The sequence below is a fragment of the Eleutherodactylus coqui genome, chromosome 3, assembly GCF_035609145.1.
Source record: "Eleutherodactylus coqui strain aEleCoq1 chromosome 3, aEleCoq1.hap1, whole genome shotgun sequence".
Lineage (NCBI taxonomy): Eukaryota > Metazoa > Chordata > Amphibia > Anura > Eleutherodactylidae > Eleutherodactylus > Eleutherodactylus coqui.
In genome coordinates this window covers 11,299,024-11,326,798 of record NC_089839.1, presented here as the reverse complement: position 1 = coordinate 11,326,798, position 27,775 = coordinate 11,299,024, and the positions used below count along the sequence as shown (strand labels likewise).

The window sequence follows — 27,775 nt, the reverse complement described above, 5'->3', positions numbered from 1 at the left end:
GCAGTATTATAGTAGTTATATTCTTGTACATAGGGGGCAGTATTATAGTAGTTATATTCTTGTACATAGGGGCAGTATTATAGTAGTTATATTCTTGTACATAGGGGGCAGTATTATAGTAGTTATATTCTTGTACATAGAGGGCAGTATTATAGTAGTTATATTCTTGTACATAGGGAGCAGTATTATAGTAGTTATATTCTTGTACATAGGGGGCAGTATTATAGTAGTTATATTCTTGTACATAGGAGGCAGTATTATAGTAGTTATATTCTTGTACATAGGAGGCAGTATTATAGTAGTTATATTCTTGTACATAGGGGGCAGTATTATAGTAGTTATATTCTTGTACATAGGGGGCAGTATTATAGTAGTTGTATTCGTGTACATAGGCGGCAGTATTATAGTAGTTATATTCTTGTACATAGGGGGCAGTATTATAGTAGTTATATTCTTGTACATAGGGGCAGTATTATAGTAGTTATATTCTTGTACATAGGGGGCAGTATTATAGTAGTTATATTCTTGTACATAGAGGGCAGTATTATAGTAGTTATATTCTTGTACATAGGGAGCAGTATTATAGTAGTTATATTCTTGTACATAGGAGGCAGTATTATAGTAGTTATATTCTTGTACATAGGAGGCAGTATTATAGTAGTTATATTCTTGTACATAGGAGGCAGTATTATAGTAGTTATATTCTTGTACATAGAGGGCAGTATTATAGTAGTTATATTCTTGTACATAGGGGGCAGTATTATAGTAGTTATATTCTTGTACATAGGAGGCAGTATTATAGTAGTTATATTCTTGTACATAGAGGGCAGTATTATAGTAGTTATATTCTTGTACATAGAGGGCAGTATTATAGTAGTTATATTCTTGTACATAGGGAGCAGTATTATAGTAGTTGTATTCGTGTACATAGGCGGCAGTATTATAGTAGTTATTTTCTTGTACATGGGGGGCAGTATTATAGTAGTTATATTCTTGTTCATATGGAGCACTATTATAGTAGTTATATTCTTGTACATAGGCGGCAGTATTATAGTAGTTATATTCTTGTACATAGGGAGCAGTATTATAGTAGTTATATTCTTGTACATAGGGAGCAGTATTATAGTAGTTATATCCTTGTACATAGGCGGCAGTATTATAGTAGTTATATTCTTGTACATAGGGGCAGTATTATAGCAGTTATATTCTTGTACATAGGGGGCAGTATTATAGTAGTTATATCCTTGTACATAGGGGGCAGTATTATAGTAGTTATATTCTTGTACATAGGGGGCAGTATTATAGTAGTTATATTCTTGTACATAGGGGCAGTATTATAGTAGTTATATTCTTGTACATAGGAGGCAGTATTATAGTAGTTATATTCTTGTACATAGGGGGCAGTATTATAGTAGTTATATTCTTGTACATAGGGGGCAGTATTATAGTAGTTATATTCTTGTACATAGGGGGCAGTATTATAGTAGTTATATTCTTGTACATAGGGGGCAGTATTATAGTAGTTATATTCTTGGACACGGGGGGCAGTATTATAGTAGTTATATTCTTGTACATAGGAGGCAGTATTATAGTAGTTATATTCTTGTACATAGGAGGCAGTATTATAGTAGCTATATTCTTGTACATAGGGGGCAGTATTATAGTAGTTATATTCTTGTACATAGGGGCAGTATTATAGTAGTTATATTCTTGTACATAGGGGGCAGTATTATAGTAGTTGTATTCTTGTACATAGGAGCAGTATTATAGTAGTTATATTCTTGTACATAGGGGGCAGTATTATAGTAGTTATAGTCTTGTACATAGGGGGCAGTATTATAGTAGTTATATTCTTGTACATAGGGGGCAGTATTATAGTAGTTATATTCTTGTACATAGGGGGCAGTATTATAGTAGTTATATTCTTGTACATAGGGGGCAGTATTATAGTAGTTATATTCTTGTACATAGGGGGCAGTATTATGTAGCTTTTGCTGTTGTAGTAAAATATTCTACTTATTTTGTCATTAAAATGTCTAATTGCTTCAGAAACGTAAAAAAATGCTTTTAGAGAAGTTGACATTTCCTTCCTCTACTAAAGTATTGAGCAATAACCGTTTTTACCTAATTCTCATCAACTTATTCACAAACCACCTTCGGACATGCAAACGCTCTCTATCTCATAAAGTACATATGGCTTATACGATAAGAAGCTGCAGTGGACTCAGTCTTATTCAGATGCAATGTCTGAACACGGCTTCAGTACTCGGATGTAGTACAAGCAGCTACAAGAATTCCCGGTCAGCCCAGCATATGGAAGAAATAATAGAGCCAAAAAAAAAGTTATAAATAGAGTTGAGCGAACATAATCCGGCGAGCTTGATGCTCGTTTGAGTATTAGCATACTCGATGCTGCTCGTTACTCGACGAGCATCAAATCGTGTTCGACCCCGGGGAAAGGGGGAGAGGGGGAGAGGGAGCGCATACAGGCCAAGCTGAAACCTCCTTTTGCTCATCTGTGGTACGAGGAGAAGCAGACAGAAAATTGGCGGATTCGACTAGATATTATCATATGTGGTCACCAGCTCAGGTTTAGTCAAAGAGGTCATGGTTCCCAATATTGTTTCATGTATGCGGACCCTATGAATGCGCAGTTGTCTCCTTCCTCTATAGGAATATACACTTAGGCTCAATGTCCACGGGCAGGCTTGATCTGCGGAACCCGCGTGGGAGATGCGTAAATGAAGCCGCCCATAGAAAAACACGGGCGTCCGCAAATGGATTAAAGCTTGCGGATTTGTTCTGCAGACACTTTGGGAAGAAAAGAAATCGCAGCATGCTCCAATCTGTTCCCGCACAGATGGCCTGCATTGAAGTCAATGGAAGTGGTCCGATCAGCGGCACACTCGCAGCTGGCACTGCGGACGGGCTGCGGATCTACGGGAAAGCAGGAGATTTAAAAAAAAACAAACTGTACTGTGCATGTCTGACGGCGAGCCGCGAGTGCCACGCACAGTACAGCGAACCCGGAAGTGAAGAGATCCACGCGGACGCCGACGGCAGGAAAACTCAGGCACCCATGGACATTGGGCCTTATCTTGTTTGTGGGGGAAGTGGTCAGTGGAACAAGTCTAGGTGATAACTCCTGTATCTGATGTGCAGATATACTCCACTTCCATCTGCTAACTCTTATCCAAATTCTTGGGATCGGAGGAGTCGGGTAAAACTTGACTGCGGGATCAGACTACACAGGGTTTGTTTGTAGTCTGTAACCATGGAGACACACAGGTCTGCAGAATGTCTGTATGCACAAAACGGAAGATTTTTTTAATCAAAACGGATTTTAAAAAGTTGCTTTATTTTTTGACGGTACATATACCAGGATAGTAAGGGGAAAAAAATGTACATAGGGCCTGGCAAGGCAAGTGGGCGGGTCCACGTCCAAAGCCTTCTCCCAATTTTTGGCTTGATCGAAGAGCAGCTAACAAAGAATGGCTCATCCATGTATTAGAGCCATTTTACACGGACTGAGAAGCCATTCAGATTCCTGCGATCAGCAAGAATCTGAAAAATTGTCCTCCTGCATGAAAGCATGCATTAGAGCTGCTTGTTTACTATGAACCGAGGTGGGCGGGCCGGAACGATCTCCGGTTCACTCCGCCTCCAATCACTAGCGATGATCATTCCCGTGTAAAAGCACATGAGCGACTATCGCTGGGACGACCTGTCCGGCATCTGCGCCCCACAGCCCATGTAAGTGTCAGCTCGTTGTAGTTTCCGGTGCTGCGGGGACGGGTTCCCTTGAATGTCAGCAGCCCCCCTCCCCACTTTTTTAGACCCCCAGAGACGTTACAATGGGTATGAAGCATTGTTTCTGGCTGTCTAGACCTGCGGCGCCTTCTAGTCCCAGAAATACAGTCATTAATTACATGCAGAATTTGGTGCATATTTCCTTTGATAGGAATTCAGGGAAGTTCTGAAACGTCCCGTCAGTAAAGACGTCGCGTTCCGGATAATTACAGCTCAGTTCTGTCTTGTATCCCAATAAATATATTTTATGTTCTATCTGAATAGCTGGATCATCATCATTATGGGGAGGAAAACCGTGTTGTTACCATTTCAGTACAGTAAATGTATCACTTGAACACGAGTCGTACATGAAGGAGTCGGCGGTCTGGCTGATGGCGTCCGCGGCCTCGCTTAGACCTGCGGACTCCTGCCAGAGCTGGAAATCCACATCATATTCTGCCAGTGTGGATTTCTTCCTATGACCCCCCCTCCCGCACCCCCCAGATCTCTACAGGGGTTTCTGTGTCAAGATCTAAACAAAAATTCACTGCCAGCCAGCAGAGATCTTGAAAATGGTGAGAAATTAAATAGGAGGTATATGGAAAAGTTGCTGAATATTTATTTCTTTCTACAACTATTAAAGTGGTTTTGCAATGATATGTATTATATCTATCCACAGGACAGGGAATAAAGGTCTTATCGCTGGGGGTCCGCCCACTGGGGGGATCCTGAGACCAGCGCTCCATTCACTGGGGAGATAAATGCACTCAGCAATCTCACTCTATCCTCTAGAAGTGAATGGAGCGGCGGTGGAGCATGTGCAGCACTGCTTCATTCACATGGAGCGTCCGGGTGCGCCCGTCTGCGTAGGCCCAGTGATTGGACCCCCAGCAATCAGAGCTGTGTAGTGCAATGAGCCCTGAAGCGGTGTCATCAGCCCATGATCATGAAGGCTCAACGTCCACAGGCAGATTTAATTTGCGGAATGCGTGCTGGAGATCCACAAATCAAGCCGCCGATAGGGATGCATTAGCGTGCACAAAACAATTTAAAGCGTGCAGGGTTTAAAAAAAAAAGGATAACGCATGTGTGCGCCGCACCGAGCGCATCCACAGTGCAGAAGAAAGAAGATCCGGCCGTGGACGGAGAAAACCAGCAGGGTGGAAACAGTGCGCGCCCGTGGATATGAGGCCAAAGGCCATCAGCCTCTGAATTCAGACAAGAATGTTTCTATTCACTGACAGCAAGCAGAGATCTTGAAGACTAAAACATATTTTTAATGATTAATCTCCATTTATATAAACAGGAACCCCCGGCACGTGACGTAAAATAAAGAGAGCTGCCTGCGACGAGGGTCCTGTGTGTGGGGACGGTGGTCTGTCGGCCGATAGCAGCAGGTACATCTAGAGGAGCGATGTACTGACCAGAGCTCGCAGCGCAGCCTCTACCTTATATAGTCACTTTCTGGGTTTTCATGGATTTCAGGCACTCTTCATTTGACCATTAAAGGTAAAATACGTTCCAGATGCGAACCAGCTGATGACGGAGCGAAGATTGGGGAGGAAAAGGGGAAAATCTGATGGAATTTTGGCAAAACAAACACAACAACGAGCGGAGAAAACAAGAGAGAAGAAGGGAGTGAGGAATGCGTCTTAAAGGGACAGGACCCCCGACGTTCTGCCCCCTGTATCTGTATGTAACGCCCAGCGCCGGAGTCCTTACTAGTCATTACCACGCTTCCTTTGAGGCCGCTTCCACACGAACGTATTATAGGCGCATGCATGCATCCATCCATATAGAGAACGAGCGTCCAGGCGTGACCGCAGACCCCCTAACACAAACTCTGGGTGCATATGTGTGTATATATATATATATATATATATATATATATATATATATATACACACATACACACACACACACATATGACAAACTTACGACGCCCTGAATTTGGGTCAGGACCCCCTCGTTCGGCTGGGACACTCATCCGTATGGCAGACACATAAGTGTGACCATCATAGGTTTGTGGGAAACCAGCCAAAGCTCCTTCACACGAGCGTGTGCGCAATTGTGCTCAACATGTTTGCGCTGTGAACAAGTCTTTTTGCGTACGTATTTTCCTGTACTCTTTCTGCGTGCGGATATGGGTTTTGTGCGCGGGACACAAGCACGCCCCGATATAAACGGCTAGTTAGCCCAAGTTTAAGATGCGTTCTTTTTCCGGCTTATTGCACACCCCCTTGCGTATCGCCCGTGTATTTGCACCCCCCCCCCCATAAACTTCTACCCAAAAGTAGAGAATGTCGCTTTTTTTCAAGTGCGTGAAATTCTCTGTGTTCTGCACGCAAAAACATGCACAAATGCGCTGGTGTGAAGGAGCCCTGAGGGGGGTTTCACACGGGCGAGAAAAATCGCGTGATTTTCGCCTGATGCGAGAGTCAGTAAAAAAAGCAGATTATGAATCCAATGACTTCCCTGAGGCGATGTGATTTTAACATTAGACGGTCCTGTTGACTTTCACGTTAAAAAACGCGCAATTTTAATGCAGACGGCAACAATGCGGAGTGAGATTGTTCTAAAAATTTTTTTAAAAAAACCAAAAACGCTGCCGCTAAAAATCGCAAGAACAAAGATGCGATTTTTTTTCACGGCAAAATGGCGATCGCCCGTGTGAAGCTAGCCTAAGGGTGATAACAGAACGCCAGTGTCTCAGTGACGCCATCCTGCGGCTATGAGCTTTTTATATAGAGCATTAACCCCTTAGCACCGAAGGAAGTAAACGTACATCCTGGGAGCGTGGAGTCGGTATGAGGTGGGATCGGGAACACGGTCCGCAGCGCACAGCCAGTGACACCAGCGATCACGCCAAGGAATCCCCTAATGCAGGTGTCCCCTAATTAAGGGTCTGTGGGCATTCGGGCGATCTGCAGCTCTAGGATAGAACATCACTTTAGGATGCTGCTGCAGCGCAGCTTTGTTCAAGTGAAGGGAGTTGTGCTGCAGTTCCCTAAACAGCCAGAAGGAGCAGCACTGCGCTAGGAAGAAGAGTGAAGGGTTAAAAGTTAAATCAGGCTAAGGTCCAGTTCAGTTGTGCCCGAGAAGCTCCGTTACAAATCACCCGTCCATGCGCTGACCCCCAAGGACCCTGCAAACTGCATGTGAACACAGAATAGGACAAACCAGTCATCCATGTGAATGGGCTCATAAGCCCCGAAGATACAGCCGTGTGCCGTGTCAACGCTGCGGCCCCCGAGTCCTCAGGACCGGTGGGGGTCTAACAGGTGAGAGACAACGCCCACAAAGTGATGGCCTACCCTACTAATACGCCATCCCTTTACGAGTCGGGAACGGCCTTTTAACACACTGAGGCATCAAACTCCCCATTTAACCCCTTAGTGACGCAGCCTATTGTGAAATTAAGGTCAACTGGAGAAGCCGCCATACAGAAGAGACGATGGCAAATATAAGCGCTGCGCCTCCACAGACGCCGGCAGCCATGATGACGCTGCAGCTGGTAAGAGTGAGTTCCGTCCCGCAGACAACCCCTCTAAAAGTGCATTCACACATAGTGGATTTTGATGCAGATTGCACGCTTCCGGTTGCAGATCTGAATTAAAATCCCTACCAATTCGACCAGGACAGAGGGTACACCAAGTGGCGCCAGTTCCAAATCACCCGACGAGCAGCTCGGTGCTCACTAGTCTGCGGGGTGACGTGCAGCGAGGCGCGATGTGCTGCGTGGTGCACCGGAGTGCTGTAGCTGCCGACACGCTGCTGATTCCTGGGCAAAATCCATGGATTTTGACACATTATTTTATGAGGAATTTGCAGCTGCCGAGGTTCCGCAGCATCTCTGCCCCGTGTGAACATATTCTTACGGTGTTTGCTGGCACATTACTACCGACGACTTATTCATAGGATGGGTCATTAATAGTTGATCAGTGATCGCCAGACACTTTGGATCCCCGACGATCAGTTGTTCGCCTCGCCTGCTCTCAATGCGGAAGGCGGTAGTCATGGCAAACAGCTGATCGGCGCAGATCCTGAGTGGTGGACCCCCACTGATCTACTATTGAAGGACCTATTCCCAAGGACAGGTCATCAATAGTAAAAGTCCCAGAGAACCCCTTTAAATCCCGCATCTGCAGTATAGGGGAAACATGTCTGTTCCCTATAGGTCAGACCGCTGCGACCCTCAACAATCTGCGCAACGCGAATGCCCCATGTGAAAGGCACGGCTATGCGCTTGCCTGACCAGGAAGATCAATGCAATCAACAGAGACGACTGCAGCGGCGGCCAACTGGACGGTATAGGAGCCGAGCCTGCATTACCAATCTGGGCGCTGCAGTGCGGATGGCGCTACCTACTTGCTGCGCGGTCTGTACTGACAGCAGGGTGTTGTAAATCAGCCGATTGGCAGGGACCCCGAATGTGAGACCCCCCACAGATCATCTATTGAGGATGTATTATGAGCACACGTCATCAATAGAAAAAATGCCAAAATCCTGGAAGAGCCGTTTAGGGCAGAAAATTCCACGGCAGAATCCACTGTAGAAAATCCGCAGCATTTCGGCCGCGTGTGAACAGAGCTGAGCGAGGCGCGTGGCGTGCTACCACAGACCATCCACTTGTGACAGAACCAGGATTTAGTTTCAGCCTCTGTTCCCATTCAGTGACAGTAAGCAGAGGTACGGAGATCTCCTAAGGCCACGAGTGTGTTACACGGGTGTCTTCAGGAACGGCAGTTTTCTCTTGGCTCGTGTCCCGTATAACCAGATCGGAAACAGAGCCGTCCGCGCTCCACATCCTGTGTTGTCCACATCTGTCACCTGAGTTCCACTTAAGACTAAATGGATTACAAACGGCGCTGCGCTCTGGAGGCGGGAGACGAGCGGATGACAAACTGGGGACGTGCGAAGACTCAAAACTAAATATAACGGATGCAGAAACCCTGAGAAGCGCGTACAGCGATGGAGGAAACCGCAAGCAGCACAAAGACCCGTACGGGTAACTCTAGGACCGTAATAAACACCATTATGTGGCGGGGTCATACCGCTCCTGTCATTTAGCGTAATGCTGCGTCACGCTGTCCGTAACAGCCGGGGGCTCACTGCAATGGCTGGGATTACACATAACTCTGATCCTGGCCGCTAGCCACTTAGATGTCCTGGTCAGTGTTGACCCCGGCATGTAAGTGGTTAGCGGTTCGCTCCCATTGGCACTTGGGGTTTCCGGTTTCCTGCTCTATTTGGGGAACAAGAAAATGTTAACCCCCGGCTGAATGGATCAGTCTTAAGACGGAACCAGATAGTTGCAAAACGACCCCACGGACTCTAATGGGGTTCGGTCCGCCATCTGGCATGTTACAGGAGGTGATGGCACTTCATGCAGCGCTATTTCATCCTGTTAAGCTTCCGCAATACAAAAGACAACATGACTGTTACAATAATCTGGGGATATTTAAGACCACCATTCTTGGGATCTGTGGGGGTCTAAACAGTTGGACCATCGCTGATCAGAACGTTATCCCCATCCTGAGGAACATGGGCTAAACATTCTATCTTGGAACATCCACTTTAAAGGATTTTACTAGGAGATGGTACAAGGGTCAGACCAAAGTGGTCTCTAGCTAGGACGACTCCCCACTCTACACAACGCTGACAAATGTATTGGCCCCCCGCTAATCTTGGTGATGTGTAGCATTAGGTATAAAGGAGAGGATGGCACAGGAGATAACAGTGCAGAAACCATCAGATGTCACCAGCTGTAGAGCTGACAATGGGGTCTGGTGGGGGGATGTCACCAGGTGTAGAGCTGACAATGGGGTCTGGTGGTGGTGGGATGTCACCAGGTGTAGAGCTGACAACGGGGTCTGGGGGTGGGATGTCATCCGGTGTAGAGCTGACAACGGGGTCTGGTGGGGGGATGTCATCCGGTGTAGAGCTGACAACGGGGTCTGGTGGGGGGATGTCACCAGGTGTAGAGCTGACAACGGGGTCTGGTGGTGGGATGTCACCAGGTGTAGAGCTGACAACGGGGTCTGGTGAGTGGGATGTCACCAGGTGTAGAGCTGACAACGGGGTCTGGTGAGTGGGATGTCACCAGGTGTAGAGCTGACAACGGGGTCTGGTGAGTGGGATGTCACCAGGTGTAGAGCTGACAACGGGGTCTGGTGGGGGGATGTCATCCGGTGTAGAGCTGACAACGGGGTCTGGTGGGGGGATGTCATCCGGTGTAGAGCTGACAACGGGGTCTGGTGGGGGGATGTCATCCGGTGTAGAGCTGACAACGGGGTCTGGTGGGGGGATGTCATCCGGTGTAGAGCTGACAACGGGGTCTGGTGAGGGGATGCCACCAGCTGTAGAGCTGACAACAGGGTCTGGTGAGGGGATGCCACCAGCTGTAGAGCTGACAACAGGGTCTGGTGAGGGGATGCCACCAGGTGTAGAGCTGACAACAGGGTCTGGTGAGGGGATGCCACCAGGTGTAGAGGTGACAACAGGGTCTGGTGGAGGGATGCCACCAGGTGTAGAGGTGACAACAGGGTCTGGTGGAGGGATGCCACCAGGTGTAGAGGTGACAACAGGGTCTGGTGGAGGGATGCCACCAGGTGTAGAGGTGACAACAGGGTCTGGTGGGGGGATGCCCCTAGGTGTAGAGCTGATAACTGGGTCTGGTGGGGGGGATGTCACCAGGTGTAGAGCTGACAAGGAGGTCTGGCGGGGGGATGTCACCAGGTGTAGAGCTGACAACAGGGTCTGGTGGGGGGATGCCACCAGCTGTAGAGCTGACAACAGGGTCTGCTGGGGGGATGCCACCAGGTGTAGAGCTGACAACAGGGTCTGGTGGGGGGATGCCACCAGGTGTAGATCTGACAACAGGGTCTGGTGGGGGGATGCCACCAGGTGTAGATCTGACAACAGGGTCTGGTGGGGGGATGCCACCAGGTACAGATCTGACAACAGGGTCTGGTGGGGGGAAGCCACCAGGTGTAGAGGTGACAACAGGGTCTGGTGGGGGGATGCCCCTAGGTGTAGAGCTGATAACGGGGTCTGGTGGGGGGGATGTCACCAGGTGTAGAACTGACAACGGGGTCTGGCGAGGGGATGTCACCAGGTGTAGAGGAGACAATGAGGGCTGGTGGTGGGATGTCACCAGGTGTAGAGCTGACAACGGGGTCTGGTGGGAGGGATGTCACCAGGTGTAGAGCTGACAACGGAGTCTGGCGGGGGGATGTCACCAGGTATAGAGCTGACAACAGGGTCTGGTGGGAGGGATGTCACCAGGTGTAGAGCTGACAACGGGGTCTGGTGGGAGGGATGTCACCAGGTGTAGAGCTGACAACAGGGTCTGGTGGTGGGATGTCACCAGGTGTAGAGCTGACAACGGGGTCTGGTGGGGGGATGTCACCAGGTGTGGAACTGACAATGGGGTCTGGTAGAGGGATCTCAGCAGGTGTAGAGCCGACAACGGGGTCTGGCGGGGGGATGTCACCAGGTGCAGAGCTGACAATGGGGTCTGGTGGGGGGATGTCACCAGGTGTGGAACTGACAATGGGGTCTGGTAGAGGGATCTCAGCAGGTGTAGAGCCGACAACGGGGTCTGGTGGGGGGATGTCACCAGGTGTAGAGCTGATAACGGGGTCTGGTGGGGGGACATCACCAATCAGTATGACACATCCCACCACCAGACCCCGCTGTCAGTTGGATTTGCAGATCTTTCACATTAGAGAAACAGAACAGAAATAGGAGGTCCATTAACAGCAGCTTTATGGGGTGTTGAGTTTTGCTGAATGACAAACTCTGCTCTGCTGCATCTGTAGAGATATCTACACTGTGAAGTGGGAGCAGCTGTACAGACCTGCTGGATGCTACTCAGCGACAACAGGTCATTCCTATCAGTGATACATACAACACTAAGGCGTCACGTACCAAATCCCGGGACGGCTTTCAGACTGGATTTAAGGCAGATTTTTTCCAGCCTGAGGTAACTGTATCTTAGTAAGCAATTCCACAAGAACATCCAGTCCAGTCGGGTCCGATGGTTCATGATTATAACACTCCTTTCTCCCGGAATGAATCCATCTCCTGTTATAACCACCTTGGCGCCAAACACCAGCTCCAGCAAAGCCTGGAAGATGGGGGACAAAAGCGCTGGTTATTTACATCTCCAGAGACACCACATACAGATCTAAGTTACAGCCTGTATTATACTCCAGAGCTGCGCTCACTATTCTGTTGGTGGAGTCACTGTGTACAAACATTACTTATCCAGTACTGATCCTGAGTTACATGCTGTATTATACTCCAGAGCTGCACTCACTATTCTGCTGGTGGAGTCACTGTGTACATACATTACTTATCCTGTACTGATCCTGAGTTACATCCTGTATTATCCTCCAGAGCTGCACTCACGATTCAGCAGGTGGAGTCACTGTGTACATACATTACTTATCCTGTACTAGACCTGAGTTACATCCTGTATTATACTCCAGAGCTGCACTCACTATTCTGCTGGTGGAGTCACTGTGTACATACATCACTTATCCTGTACTGCTCCTGAGTTACATCCTGTATTATACTCCAGAGCTGCACTCACTATTCTGCTGGTGGAGTCACTGTGTACATACATCACTTATCCTGTACTGATCCTGAGTTACATCCTGTATTATACTCCAGAGCTGCACTCACTATTCTGCTGGTGGAGTCACTGTGTACATACATTACTTATCCTGTACTGCTCCTGAGTTACATCCTGTATTATACTCCAGAGCTGCACTCACTATTCTGCTGGTGGAGTCACTGTGTACATACATTACTTATCCTGTACTGCTCCTGAGTTACATCCTGTATTATACCCCAGAGCTGCACTCACTATTCTGCTGGTGTGTTCATACATTACTGAGTTACATCTTACCACGGGGAGGGTCAGCCACGTTGCCACGATGCGATCAGTCAGCCAACGATACCAGCCCGGAGACACAAACATCAGCGGAAGGAACGGGCCCAGCATGAAAATGCTACCAAAGAAACTTCCCAGAAACAAAGTGCAGACAAAGTAAACCCCTCTCCATGACACCATGGCTCTGAAACACAAGAAGACAGGGAGCGTTAGGGGGAACGAAACCAACAGGTCGTGGCAGAGAAGACAGAGCTTGTTCCTATGTACTGCTGCCTCAATGAGGACTCCGCTGTGAGTATAGGGGGTATCAAGACGTCACCTGTACATCGTTACCCGTTTACTTGAAACAGTCCCAGATCTTTCCACCTCCCCAAAAGTCACGGCATTGCCCTTCACTCTCCCCAATACTCCCTTCAGTCTCTTTCCCCCAGTAGTCACATCAGAACAGTCGCTTCCCTATTAGTTCCAGCAGTGTGTAACTTTCCCCTAATCACAGTAGTTCATCCCCCCCAGCAGCCTCAACAGCGCCTCCGGTAGTCAGTAAAAGTAACCTGACAGGCTCCTCCTCTGGACCGGCCCGATCACTGCGATCACAGCTGGATGGCGATTGATTTTCTTTGTGATAAATTAGTAAAAAATAAAAACAAACATATTTTTAAGTATAAACAGCGGACTCCGCGCCGCCGCACGACAACACCCAGGACACGGTCAACAGACAGACACTCGGGGGCCCGGCTGCAGACGACTCTTGGATTGATTTTTATTACGTTTTTTTGGAGGCAAACTACAGAAATATAGCGATTCTGGCGTTCGTTTTTAAAATTATTTTTCCAGCATTCGCAGCGTGAAATAAACAACCAAACGCTTTCATCGCGCGAGGCGCTACGTAATAATATGTGCTGCTTTTCAAAAAGATCTTTGGTATTTTATCCTTTTAAAAGGGTTTTTGTGGGGAAAAAGGAGTATTTTTTTAGCTGGATTTTTTTTTCTTTAAAGGGGTTGTCCCGCGCAAGCAAGCGGTGTTAAGCACTTCTGTATGCACGATGTATATTACAAAGTGCATTAATATGGCCATACAGAAGTGCTTAACACCGCTTGCTGCCGCGGGACAACCCGTTTAACCCCTTAATGATGCGGGCCCTTTTTTCCCAGTTTTTGTTTTTTCCTCCCTCCCTTGAAAAAGTCGTAACTCCTTTATTTTTCCATCGACGCCGCTGTATGAAGGCTCGTTGTTTTTTGCGGGACGAGTTGTAGTTTTTAATGGTGCTATTTACTCTACCATAGAATGTACTAAAAAACATTTTAAAAATTCTAAGTGGAGTAAAATGAAAAAAAAAACAACAACAAAAAAAAAAAACACATTCCGCCATCTTTCGGTGCGTCTTGTTTCTATGGCGCACAAACTGCAACAAAAACGACCAGCTAACTTTATTCTACGGGTCGGTGCGATTACTGCGATAGCAAACTTGTATAGTTTTTTTTTACGGTACTACTACTAAAGACATTTAATTTTTTTCAATTATTTTCTGCCGTCATCTTCTGCATGCAATAACTTTTTTATTTTTCCGTCGACGTTAGTTCAGCAAAGGCTCATTTTTTGCGGGATGATCTGTAGTTTCTGACTTTTTGATCGCTTCTTATTGCGTTTTTTTCTGGGAGACGGTGACTGAAAAAGAGCATTTTTGTGGGGGGGGGGTTTTCGGACGACGTTCACCGTGCGTGGTAAATAATGCGCTACTTTAATAGATCGGACTTTTAGGGACGTGACGATACTAAATATGTATTTTTCTTTTCTTATTTAGACTTTTTAATTATAGATATGGCAAAAGGGGGGTGATTTAAACTTATTACTTTTTTTTTTTTTTTTTACAATTAAAAAAACTTTATTGATCTTATCTTTTCTTTTACTTTACTTTTTAGTCCCCCTGGGGGACTACAATATGGGATGCTTTGATCGCTCCTGCAGTATGACGTAATGCTACAGCTTATCAAGCCACCCAATGGGGATGGCTTGATAGGCAGTCTTTGAAGGCAGCCCTTGGGCTTTTCAGAAGGCCCCCGGCAGCCATGACACCTGCACGGCTCCCCTGATCTAACTGCAGGGGGGGCGTACAGGACCCCCGAATGCTGTTCGGGGGCTTTAAATGCCGCTGTCAGAATTGACCGCAGCATTTAAAGGGTTAATAGCCGCGATCACCCGATCACGGCTATTGCCTGCGGGTGTCAGCTGTAGTAAACAGCTGACGCCTGTGCTGTATGCAGAGAGGTCGCCCCGTGGCCTCTCTGCATACATACCCCAACGCTCCAGGACGTAAATGTACGTCTTGGAGCGGGAAGGGGTTAAATTGAACTTCAATAAACTTTTTTTCACCCCATATTTCAGTCCCTCAGGAGGACTTGAAGATGCGATCATTCAATGGCTCGGATAGTACACTGCATTACTTCTGTAGTGCTTTCTACTAAGCCTATGACAGAAGCCTGCTATACTGGGCCGGAGGCGGGGCCTAGTGGGCGGAGCTACACGGCAGACATGGAGGTCATTGCCAGGCTTCCCACTGGTACCTTGTGGTTGCACGGCGGGGTGCTGATGGGTGGCTGGAGGGGCCCCCTGTTATCTGCTGTATTTGCTATTGATTGTGGCATGTAAGGGGTTAAGGCCCTTTTACACAGGCCGATAATTGCTGCATCCAGCGGGAATGTGAATGAATGCCGCCCCGAATGAACGGCCAACGAGGATTTGTTTGCTTCTCGCTCATTGTACAGTTTATGCATGCAGAAGACCGAGCGCTGGGTCGGTCCGTGTAAAGGGGCAGTTATCATTTACGGATGAGCGCTTGCCGACTGCGAATCCCCGGCCGCTCCGCCTGCATTCACTAGCGGTGATCGCTCCCGTGTAAAAGGGCCTTAAATTGCTGGGATGATTTTCCATTCCTGACAGTTAGAGCAGGAGTCGGGCTGTCAGTAGTCGGCCAAGCCACCGGCTTAAAGATGTGCGGGTTTAAAGCCCATTAGTGACCGCTGTAAAAGGGCGCTTTGGGGTCACTAAGGGGTTAAGCGGTGCCAGTAAAGCATACCAACCAGCGTATCAGCCAAGCCCCAAAACTGTTGAATGCTAAGCAGATACATTTGGGATTAGTGCCAACTATTGGCCATCCAAGAGGAATTTTCCCCCCAGTAGTCGCAGCAGCGCACCCCTTTTTGGCTTTTTGTGCCTTCCAAAAAAATGCAATACAAAATGATCAAAAACTTGTATGCACCCCAAAATAGTGATCAATCCCAAGCAGATACATTTGGCAAAAGTGCCAACTACGAGAGCGACGTCTGCCCCCAGTAGTCCCAGCAGGGCACCTCTTTTTGTCTCAAATTCACAATAGCACCTTTTTCACCATTTTCTGTAGCCCAACCTTTTACTTGATTCCTCACCTCAGTAGCCTAAACCATCCCCCCTCTTCTCTCAGGACCATCACCGACCCCAGTAGTCACAGCAGGGCCCACTTCCCATACGTACCTCCCCCAGTATGTCCTCGAGTCACGGATCTCACTGTGTGGCACCAATCAGCGGATCACCCAAACCTCCAGACAGCTGGAGACATCTGGGATGACTTCCAACGACCCCTACTCCACCCAAAATCACATTTTCACGGACGCGCTTGTCTTGAATTTGCCCGTTTATGTTTTTGGCGGTGTGCCGGGCCGTCTCATGCTTTCCCGCAGTCCCGCAGCACGGACGCAGTGAGAGCTGCCGCAGTACCGTGATCCGCAATTACAAATATGCCCAAAGATGCACCGATGAGCTGCGGATTTGGTCACCGCAGATTTCTAGCAGAGTTGCGGGGGGTCTTCCATTCCAGAACGCCCGCAGCGCCTCCGCCTCGTAAGCATGCACTCCGAGGGCGTTCTCGCAGAGGAATGTTTTGGCACGGTGCGTGTATCTCCCGCGCGGGAGCACCGAGCGCTATGCAATGCATTGCGGCCTCACTGCGTGCCGACACTCACCATCCACCATCTTGGCATTTATGCTCGCAGACACGGCGCACGCCACGTTCTTTGGCGCACTGTATTTAAGAGGCAGAATTAAATCTAAAGACTGGTAGCGCGGATTACGCGGTAGAATACGTGAGCAAGTCCTAGGGGCTTCGACAGACAAACGCGTTTTCAGGCTCGCTCGTGCGCAATTCTTTTGCATGTAGTGTATTTTGCAGCAAATATGCTTTAAAACGGCCACGACCAAATCTGCGCCTGCGGAGGCTTTTGTGGCGCCCCGGCCGCAGATCGTAACCCTTTATGTCAAGAGCTGCGAATGTAGAAGTCGCAGCGTTCTTCAAAAACACGGTGGATTCGTTGCAGAAAGTTTCCGCACGTGAGGGAGATTTACAGAATGGCGCGGCTTGTAGCAGAAATGCTGCCTCTATTTCGGTCCGTGAATAATGCACCGTTTTCACGGCGCCCGTACATACGGTTTCGATGTGCATGCACATTTTTTTACGTCCATGCTGCATCCGTATTCGCCACATTTTTCACAGCACGGATGTCACTTTTCGCCGCTCCCATAGATTTTACGGGGCGACTTCAGCCCATAAATACGGACGAGGCGCTGCACTTTTTTATGCAAATGGTCGGTCCGTGAAATAAAACCCTCATCCGAATATACCAGCGCCAATCGATGGGGCATAAAAAAACGGATGTAATACAGACACAAAAAACAGTACAGCAGTGTGCCGGATCATCAGGAATTCACCCGATAGTCTGGAATGGCCCTGCACAATGGAAGTCCACGATAGTGCGACAAATAAGCGGCAGTAAGCAGTGCGGGTGCGCCGGACATCGCCGAATGCGTTTGCCAATAATGGCCGTCCGCAGGTGACACAAATAGTAGGATTTCCAGACCATCGGTTGCTGGATTAGTGGAATTTTGCCGCCACTGCACACTGACTCCGCAGTCTACGGCTCGCAGGGCATGCTGGGAATTGTAGTTTTGCAAACACTGGAGGGCCACAAGGTGGAGAACACTGATCACCGTGGAGTAAAGTTGTGACAAGTTGCTGAAGTTTCCGTAACTTCCTCCTGACTTCTTGCGTTCGGCTTTCGTAAACGTTGATTAACGCCATTTATACAAGACGATAATTAGAGCAATCGTTACGTGTGGAAACGCAAAAAGGGAACGGAACAACAGCTGAATCCCGTGGCTCGTCTCCGACCTCCGTGACCTCGCGGCGCGGCGTTTACGACTATTAAGTGAATATATAATAGGAGGCACAATTACTACAGCGGCGGCGCGAGCGACTCATTACACCTCATCTACATGCAGCCTCAGGACACCTTGGCAGGTGCGCCGCTCGAGGCGCCGCGTACCTGCTGCCAATTTACATATTTTTTGGCCGGCGTACAGCTTATCGCGGGTGCCGCATCTAAGGAGGGGGGGCTCTGCGATGGCGGCCGGGGCTTACCTTCCCGATCGATCTCCGGGGAGATTGCAAAACAGTAATTTGGGCGCGCCATCAGCTGCGAGTATTAATTAGCGCAGGCGGGTGCCAATTTGTGGGGCCGGCCAAGAGTAACGAATAGAGCGCATGCAAACAGGTTTAACCCCTTAGTGTCAGGCTTAACCCCTTATGATACAAGGGATGTAATCATTTTTTGGGGGGGGGGCAGATTGCTACAGGGCGTCCTCAGCGGATCGCAGCTAAACGCCTGCATCACAACCGGCATCATGTGATGCGGATTTTGGCGCGGAATTCACCCCCTCATTGACAAGAGGATAAATGGCGCTGACATGCTACGGATTTAAACCCCACTCCGCAGGTCAGCTTCCGGGTTTTGTGCGTATTTTTGTTGTGTAGAGAAGATTTTGAAGATCTCGTCCACTTTTCTGCTACTAAGCATAAGGCGGATCCTTCTTTTAGACGGTTTCATAGCTCCTCCCACTGCGAGCCGAGTCACACATTAATGGACTAGATCTGCTTTCCGATTGGCCAGCGCCATCGGGAGGGCAGACCGCAGACATCTTCCCACTAATGACATTCATCCGCTTCTCATACTCTGATCGCTAGGGGTCCAACCTCTGAGATCTCCATCATCTTGAGACGGGCGCACCCCCAAGGCTCCATATGCAAAGAGCAGTGGTTCGCATGCTCAACCGCCACACCATTGACTTCTATGGCGCATGTGGCGATCAATGCACTCAGCAGTCTCCCTCCATTCTGTGAGCTTAGTAGCTCTTGCACTGAGATGTGTTCAGGAAGCAGACAGCTCCGTTCACTCTGCAGTGGCCAGGCTTGGTATTACAGGCAAAGTTCCCATTCAATTCAACGCCTGCAATACCAAGCCAGACCACTTCAGTGGGAACAGCACTGTCTACTTCCTGCACACATCAGCTCAGAGGTCAGCTTATCAATGGGGTCTACTATTAATGACCTATTCTGAGAATAGGGCACCAACAGTTTACACCTGGACAACCCCTTTAAGCCGAGGTGTCAATCATGTTGAGAATTGAATGCACATATGAGCCTTGATAAGATATCCCCGACCAGCCGGTGTCCTGCCTCAACCCAACACCGATACGCCCCAAGACATCCCCAAGCAGGCAGTGTCCTGGCTCAGCCCAACGCCGATATGCCCAAAGACATCCCCGACTAGCTGATGTCCTGCCCGAGCCTAACCCCGATACGCCCCGAAACATGCCCCGACCAGCCAGTGTCCTGCCTCAGCCCAACGCCGATATCCCCGAAGACATCCGCGACCAGCCGGTGTCCTGCTCGAGCCTAACCCCGATACGCCCCGAAACATGTCCGACCAGCCGGTGTCCTGCCTCAGCCCAACGCCCGGTACACCCCAAGACATCCTTGACCAGCCGGTGTCCTGCCTCTGCCCAACGCCGTAACACCCCAAGACATCCCCGACCAGCCGGTCTCCTTCCTCAGCCCAACACCAGGTACGCCTCGAAACTCAGCATAAAGCTCATCAATTACCACCAAGAACACCACAATCCAGCAATGGAGGGCGAAGACACAGCGAGGTGACAGCGGACGGCCGCGAAGACACAGCGAGGTGACAGGTGACAGCGGACGGCCGCGGTGCAAAGTGTCTTCAGTATCAGCTTCTTTCTACTATTGCTACATGTACTGACACAGCAGAGCTAAGATTGTCAGCTGGCACAATACAACTCTGCATTAACTTAAAGGGCTAGTCCCGCACTTTATTATTAATAAACTGTCCTCAGGATAGGTCATCAGTGGTTGATCGGCACCGATCAGCTGATCGCCAGCTCTCCATAAAGGCGGAAGCAGACAGCTCTGACCATACTGCAGCTGCAGCTCCCACTGAAGTCATCGCCTGCGGCGCCAAACCGGATTGCTGCATTACAGACAGCGGTATCCTCACTGACAGCGGGCGATCAACTGATCAGTGGGGATCCCAGGCAGCGGACATTATATGGTGACACCGTGTCTATACATCTACATAAGGGACATTATACAGTGACACCATGTGTAAACCTGTATATAAGGGACATTATATGATCTCACCCTTTGTATATGTGTATATAGGGGGGCTTTATACGGTGACACCATGTGTAAACCTGTATATAAGGGACATTATATGGTCTCACCCTTTGTATACGTGTATATAGGGGGGCTTTATACGGTGACACCATGTGTATACGTGCATATAGGGGACATTATACGGTGGCACCATGCGTATATGTGTATATAGGGGATATTATACGGTGGCACCATGCGTATATGTGTATATAGGGGATATTATACGGTGGCACCATGCGTATATGTGTATATAAGGGACATTATACGGTGACACCCTGTGTATATAAGGGACATTATATGGTGGCACCCTGTGTATGTGTATATAAGGGACATTATACTCTGACACCCTGTGTATACGTGTATATAAGGGACATTATACGGTGACACCATGTGTAAACCTGTATATAAGGGACATTATATGGTCTCACCCTTTGTATACGTGTATATAGGGAGGCATTATACGGTGACACCATGTGTATGCGTGTATATAGGGGACATTATACGGTGGCACCATGTGTATATGTGTATATAGGGGACATTATATGGTGGCACCCTCTGTATATAAGGGACATTATATGGTGGCACCCTGTGTATGTGTATATAAGGGACATTATACTGTGACACCCTGTGTATACGTCTATATAAGGAACATTATACGGTGGCTCCATGTGTATACATGTATATAAGGGACATCATATGGTGGCACCACGTGTATACGTGTATATAGGGGACATGATATGGCGGCACGCTATGTATACGTGTATATAAGGGACATAATACTGTGAGACCCTATGTATTCGTGTATATAAGGGATATTATACGGTGAAACCCTGTGTATACGTGTATATAAGGGATATTATACGGTGAAACCCTGTGTATACGTGTATATAAGGGACATTATACGGTGGCTCCATGTGTATACATGTATATAGGGGACATGATATGACGGCACGCTATGTATACGTGTATATAAGGGACATTATACTGTGAGACCCTATGTATTCGTGTATATAAGGGATATTATACGGTGAAACCCTGTGTATATGTGTATATAAGGGACATTATACGGTGACACCATGTGTATAAGGGACATTATACTGCGACACCCTGTGTATTCATGTATATAAGGGACATTATACTGTGACACCCTGTGTATACGTCTATATAAGGGACATCATACGGTGGCACCATGTGTATACGTGTATATAGAGGACATGATATGGCGACACGCTATGTATACGTGTATATAAGGGACATTATACTGTGAGACCCTGTGTATTCGTGTATATAGGGGACATTATACGGTGACATAATGTGTATAAGGGACATTATACTGTGACACCCTCTGTATACATGTGTATATAAGGGACATTATACGGGCGACACCCTGTGTATTCGTGTATATAGGAGACATTATACTGTGACACCCTGTGTATACGTGTATATAAGGGACATTATACGGTGAAACCCTGTGTATACGTGTATATAAGGGACATTATACGGTGACACCCTGTGTATACATGTATATAAGGGACATTATACGGTGACACCCTGTGTATACGTGTATATAAGGGACATTATACAGTGCCAGCCTGTGTATAAGTGTCTATAGGGGGCATTATACGATGCCAGCCTGTGTACGCGTGTCTCTAGGGGACATTATACGGTGACACCCTGTGTATACGTGTGTATAGGGGGCATTATACGGTGACACCCTGTGTATACGTGTGTCTCTGGGGGGCATTATACAGTGACACCCTGTGTACACGTGTCTATGGGAGGCATTATACGGTAACACCCTGTGTACACGTGTCTATGGGGGGCATTATACGGTGACACCCTGTGTACACGTGTCTATGGGGGGCGTTATACGGTGAAACCCTGTGTATACGTGTATATAAGGGACATTCTACGGTGACACCATGTGTATAAGGGACATTATACTGTGACACCCCATGTATACGTGTATATAAGGGACATTATACGGTGACACCCCATGTATACGTGCATATAAGGGACATTATACGGTGACACCCCGTGTACGCGTGTCTATAGGGGGCGTTAAACGGTGACACCCTGTGTACGCGTGTCTCTAGGGGACATTATATGGTGAGACCCTGTGTATACGTGTGTATAGGGGGCATTATACGGTGACACCCTGTGTACGCGTGTCTCTAAGGGGCATTATACGGTGACACCCTGTGTATACGTGTCTATAGGGGACATTATACGGTGACACCCTGTGTACACGTGTCTCTAGGGGACATTATATGGTGACACCCTGTGTATACGTGTGTATAGGGGGCATTATACGGTAACACCCTGTGTACGCGTGTCTCTAAGGGGCATTATACGGTGACACCCTGTGTACACGTGTCTATAGGGGACATTATACGGTGTCACCCTGTGTATACGTGTCTATAGGGGGCATTCTACGGTGACACCCTGTGTATACGTGTCTATAGGGGGCATTCTACGGTGACACCCTGTGTATAAGTGTCTATAGGGGCATTCTACGGTGACACCATGTGTATAAGTGTCTATAGGGGGCATTCTACGGTGACACCCTGTGTATAAGTGTCTATAGGGGGCATTCTACGGTGACACCCTTTGTATGCGTGTCTATAGGGGGCATTATATGGTGACACCCCTGTGTATGTGTGTCTATAGGGGGCATTATACGGTGACACCCGTTGTATACTTGTCTATAGGGGGCATTATACGGTGACACCCTGTGTATACATGTCTATAGGGGGCATTATACGGTGACACCCTGTGTATACATGTCTATAGGGGGCATTATACGGTGACACCCTGTGTATACATGTCTATAGGGGGCATTATACGGTGACACCCTGTGTATACATGTCTATAGGGGGCATTATACGGTGACACCCTGTGTATACATGTCTATAGGGGGCATTATAAGGTGACACCCTGTGTATACATGTCTATAGGGGGCATTATAAGGTGACACCCTGTGTATACGTGTCTATAGGGGACATTATACGGTGACACCCTGTGTATACGTGTCTATAGGGGGCATTATACGGTGACACCCCTGTGTATACATGTCTATAGGGGACATTATATGGTGACACCCTGTGTATACGTGTCTATAAGGGGCATTATACGGTGACACCCTGTGTATACGTGTCTATAGGGGGCATTATACGGTGACACCCCTGTGTATACATGTCTATAGGGGACATTATATGGTGACACCCTGTGTATACGTGTCTATAAGGGACATTATATGGTGACACCCTGTGTATATGTGTCTAGGGGGCATTATACGGTGACACCCCTGTGTATACATGTCTATAGGGGACATTATATGGTGACACCCTGTGTATGTGTGTCTATAGGGGGCATTATATGGTGACACCCTGTGTATACATGTCTATAGGGGGCATTATACGGTGACACCATGTGTATACGTGTCTATAGGGGCATTATATGGTGACACCCCTGTGTATACGTGTCTATAAGGGGCATTATACGGTGACACCCTGTGTATACGTGTCTATAAGGGGCATTATACGGTGACACCCTGTGTATACATGTCTATAGGGGACATTATATGGTGACACCCTGTGTATACGTGTCTATAAGGGGCAGTATATGGTGACACCCCTGTGTATACGTGTCTATAAGGGGCATTATACGGTGACACCCTGTGTATACGTGTCTATAGGGGGCAGTATATGGTAACACCCTGTGTATACGTGTCTATAAGGGGCATTATACGGTGACACCCTGTGTATACGTGTCTATAGGGGGCATTATACGGTGACACCCTGTGTATACATGTCTATAGGGGACATTATATGGTGACACCCTGTGTATACGTGTCTATAAGGGGCATTATACGGTGACACCCTGTGTATACGTGTCTATAAGGGGCATTATACGGTGACACCCTGTGTATACATGTCTATAGGGGACATTATATGGTGACACCCTGTGTATACGTGTCTATAAGGGGCATTATACGGTGACACCCTGTGTATACGTGTCTATAGGGGGCATTATACGGTGACACCCTGTGTATACGTGTCTATAGGGGGCAGTATATGGTGACATAATGTATACATCTGTCTATAAGGGCCGGTTCTAGGATGACGGCTTGTATAGATTACTGTATAGCGTTACACACACACGATAACAGATAGGTATATAATAAACCTCATAGCACAGGCAGATATAGGATAAGTGGGGGTCACCTGCTGCTGCCGGCGCTGCGCCCGGCTCTCTACCAGTCGGGTGTGCCGCCCCCACCGCCCGCTGAAGACCCCATCAAGGGACACGATCCAGGTAGGGAAGGGTTAAGCAGCAGCAGCGGTTCTCGTCTCCCTCCGCCCCTCTGAGTTCAATGACGTCACCACGTCGCAGGTGATAATACGTCGGGAGTTGAGAAGGCGGGGAAAAGGCAGTGACGTCGTAGAAAGAGGTGGGGCGTCTGCGGGCGGGAAAGTGTGAGGAGAAGACTGTCAGGGAGAAGGCGGGAGATGTGATGTGAGTGAGGATAATACCGGGCAGGAAGAAAGAACGCCTGTCTGTGCTGCCCCGGGCAACCAATCACAGTGCAGCTTTCATGTTACCTCAGCGGTGTAATATATAACACCCAATCACAGCGCAGCTTTCATGTTACCTCAGAGGTGTAATATATAACAACCAATCACAGAGCAGCTTTCATTTCTTATAGTGCTGAGGTAAAATGAGAGCTGCGCTGTGATTGGTTGCTGTGGGCAGCAGTTTTCTTGCCTGCACAGGTCTGTTGCTATCCTGCCTGTGTCGCCGCTAGCAACCAATCAGCTGGCAGCTTTCATTTTACCTCAGCAGTATGTTATAGAAAACTCCTGTATATTCGTAGGCCCTTGTACCTATAGCGCAGCTGAGGGGAGGCGCTGCGGTCCGGGGAGGGCACACAAATGTATCTGCGACACGTATTACACCGTGAATAAAACCGCGTGATTTCAGTGCGTTTCTTCACATGAGCCTATTTTTTCACGCAACGTGATGGTGCAAGAAAATACGCTCCGTGGCGATTCAAATCAATGGGTATGCGTAAATATGCGCAAAATATGCAGGAAACCTGCGCATTTACACCCAAAATCCATGCGATCTTGCGCAGTCTTATCCGCACAGAAGCAGGCGGGAGTCAGCGAAATACGCGGCTGAGACGGTTTGGGTGCGTAAATCACAACATTTACACGGCTGAAACACGCTTACGCCCGTGTGACCAGCCCTTGAGCCTCACATGGGTCGACAGTCAGCTAAACGATGGCACGGGCGCTGACATCACCGCTAACGTCGTCGGCGCTCATGCAGTCTTGCCACCGGCTCGCGGGCTTCTTGCTCAGCGCTTCACCTCCCATGGGCAGCGCCCGCGTTTACGCAGGACAGGGAGGCAGCGAGTCAGCGAGGTCCTCTAGGCGGACGACGAGCGAGCGATTGGTTTTCGCATTCACGCTGAATGATTAACGCTCATTCGTTCGTTTGACCCAATTTTGAGCGCTAACGGTTACGTGTAAACGGGCCTTTAGTCGCGGGCTGTAACCCTTTCACTGCTGGAGTGGCGACGGGTTCCTGGATGCATTGAGGACAATTCGGGGCTGAAACAAACTGTCTCCTACACCTGGCCAAGTAACCCCGATATACTGTCCTGTACGCGCCGTCATCCGGAGCGCGGCGTCACCTTTATCTCCTGGGTGAAGATAGCGGCCAATACGTTTCTCCCGCGCCGTATGCTAATGAGCTGCGGGCCGCCGCTGCCAATGCTCCGCCTCTCTGCCGCCCCTTTCTTGCAGAGTGACTCCTCCAGCTCTTCCTGCCAGCGATATCAGACGCTCCACCCCCAATGCGCCGCACTGAATGTTTGGCGCACACTGATTTGTTCTCAGACCAAACCTTTGTCACTCGCAACCTGCATATAAAATGCGATGGCGTTTGAAACGCTGCGCTAAACGCTGGCGATACAATGGTGTGCGTGATGCGAGAGTGAGTCAAAACGCAGAATTATGGAAGCCGCGCTTTTCAATGGGCGTCACATTTGCAATGTTTTCACTCATACGATTACAAAAAATTGCGGCGTGCTCCATCTTTCTGCGTTTTTCCCTTTTTTTTGATCTCCCATGCTTCCCTATGGAGTCTCATTTTTATCGCATCTCAACGCACAAAATTGCAATTTTCGTGCAATGTGTTTTTTTAACATCAGAAAGTCTGATTGACCTTCGCGCCAAAAAAAAATCACGAGAGAAAATTGCAAGCGGCGGCGATGTTTTTGCAAAAATCGCAGGAACAAAGACACGATTTTGCCACGATTTTCTCACGGCAAAATCGTGATCGCCAGTATTAAGTGCAAAGCTAGGATAGACGGCCTTGAAATGCGCCGGCTTATCACAAGGACTGCTGAGTCATAAATCCGGCGCGTTATTAGACGGTGCGGTCTGACTTCATATCGCCTCATTTAGGACCAATATAATGCAAACATTTGAAGCAATCTATGTTGCTTTTAGGCCACGCCCCCTTTTCACACCGCCGCATTCCTTTGTCAGACATCTTAAAAAGTGCATGAAAGTGTCTAAAAGCACACGATAAAAGTGGCACAAACTGTTGGACAGTCCCGGCACGATTTTGTGCCAAAAAAGTGTTGCATTTTTCTTAGTAAATCTGCCCATTGGGTATTATGGGGTCATGTGACATTAACTTACAGTCCGTTGTAGACTCGGGCAGCACAAGGACCAACCGTACGCTCGTGGGAGTTTGTCTAGTCGTCGGAGTTGAATAGGGTATTACAAAGCACACTTTTTATAGTGACGCTCTGGTTGTGAGGGGGCGTGGTTTATCAGGTGGCGGTTTGTTTTGGGGTGGAGTTTGCCAGAGTATAATTTTCTTCCAAATGATCCTCTATGAATTCAGTGATTCAGAGGTGATGTCATCTATAGCTGTAACTCTTTTCTCTTCCATGTGTCTCAGACCACCATGACAACTACTCCTGATATTCCAATACTTTACATGGACATTAACCTTCCAGCAAACTTTGCATAAGCCAATAGTGCAGGTGAAGGTAAAAAACGTTGTAATATGTCTTATGACAGTGTAATGCTTCTGTTACCGTTTGCCACCATGGCCTCCAGCTTGCTTATTCTGGCAGCCGCAGCTTCAGTCTGGCAGTGATCTTCAATAGACGCCCTACTCCATTGTCTGCTCGCTCACTGACAGCAGCCCGGAGGATGCCTGCACGCCTGGCTGCGTTCTTAAAGGGCCAAGGCACACCTTACAAATTCCTTCCCTGCAAATCATCCGATACCCTTGGCTAGATCCCCTATGAAGTGCCTGAGATTGTGGACTTTTGGTCCTGCTTGGGGCGCTCTTCTAGTATGTTTTAAATCTCCGGTTCCTGACTACTTTCCTGTCTCCGCTCCTGACCCCTACTTGTTATACATAGTCACATAGTATGTTAGGCTGAAGGGAGACAATGTCCATCTAGTTCAGCCTGTTTCCACCCCTGATGACGCTTCTGTCTGCTCGCTTCCTCATT

The 27,775-nt window shown here is 48.2% G+C and overlaps 1 protein-coding gene across 2 annotated transcripts in view; it reads right to left on the bottom strand.

The window, feature by feature from the left end:
• Positions 1–27,432, bottom strand: part of LCLAT1 (lysocardiolipin acyltransferase 1) — a 91,134-nt gene extending 63,702 nt beyond the window's left edge. The window contains exons 1-3 of one of the 2 annotated variants that reach the window (XM_066595119.1): positions 27,350–27,432; positions 12,707–12,875; positions 11,722–11,920 (exon numbers count right to left, since the gene is read on the bottom strand). In XM_066595119.1, the coding sequence (XP_066451216.1) occupies positions 11,722–11,920; positions 12,707–12,871 (364 nt within the window). In that variant the 5' untranslated portion in view covers positions 12,872–12,875; positions 27,350–27,432. Of the gene's footprint in view, positions 1–11,721; positions 11,921–12,706; positions 12,876–24,455; positions 24,591–27,349 lie in introns of those variants that run through there. The other variant, XM_066595118.1, reaches the window with a different exon arrangement.
• Positions 27,433–27,775: the final 343 nt, after the last annotated feature.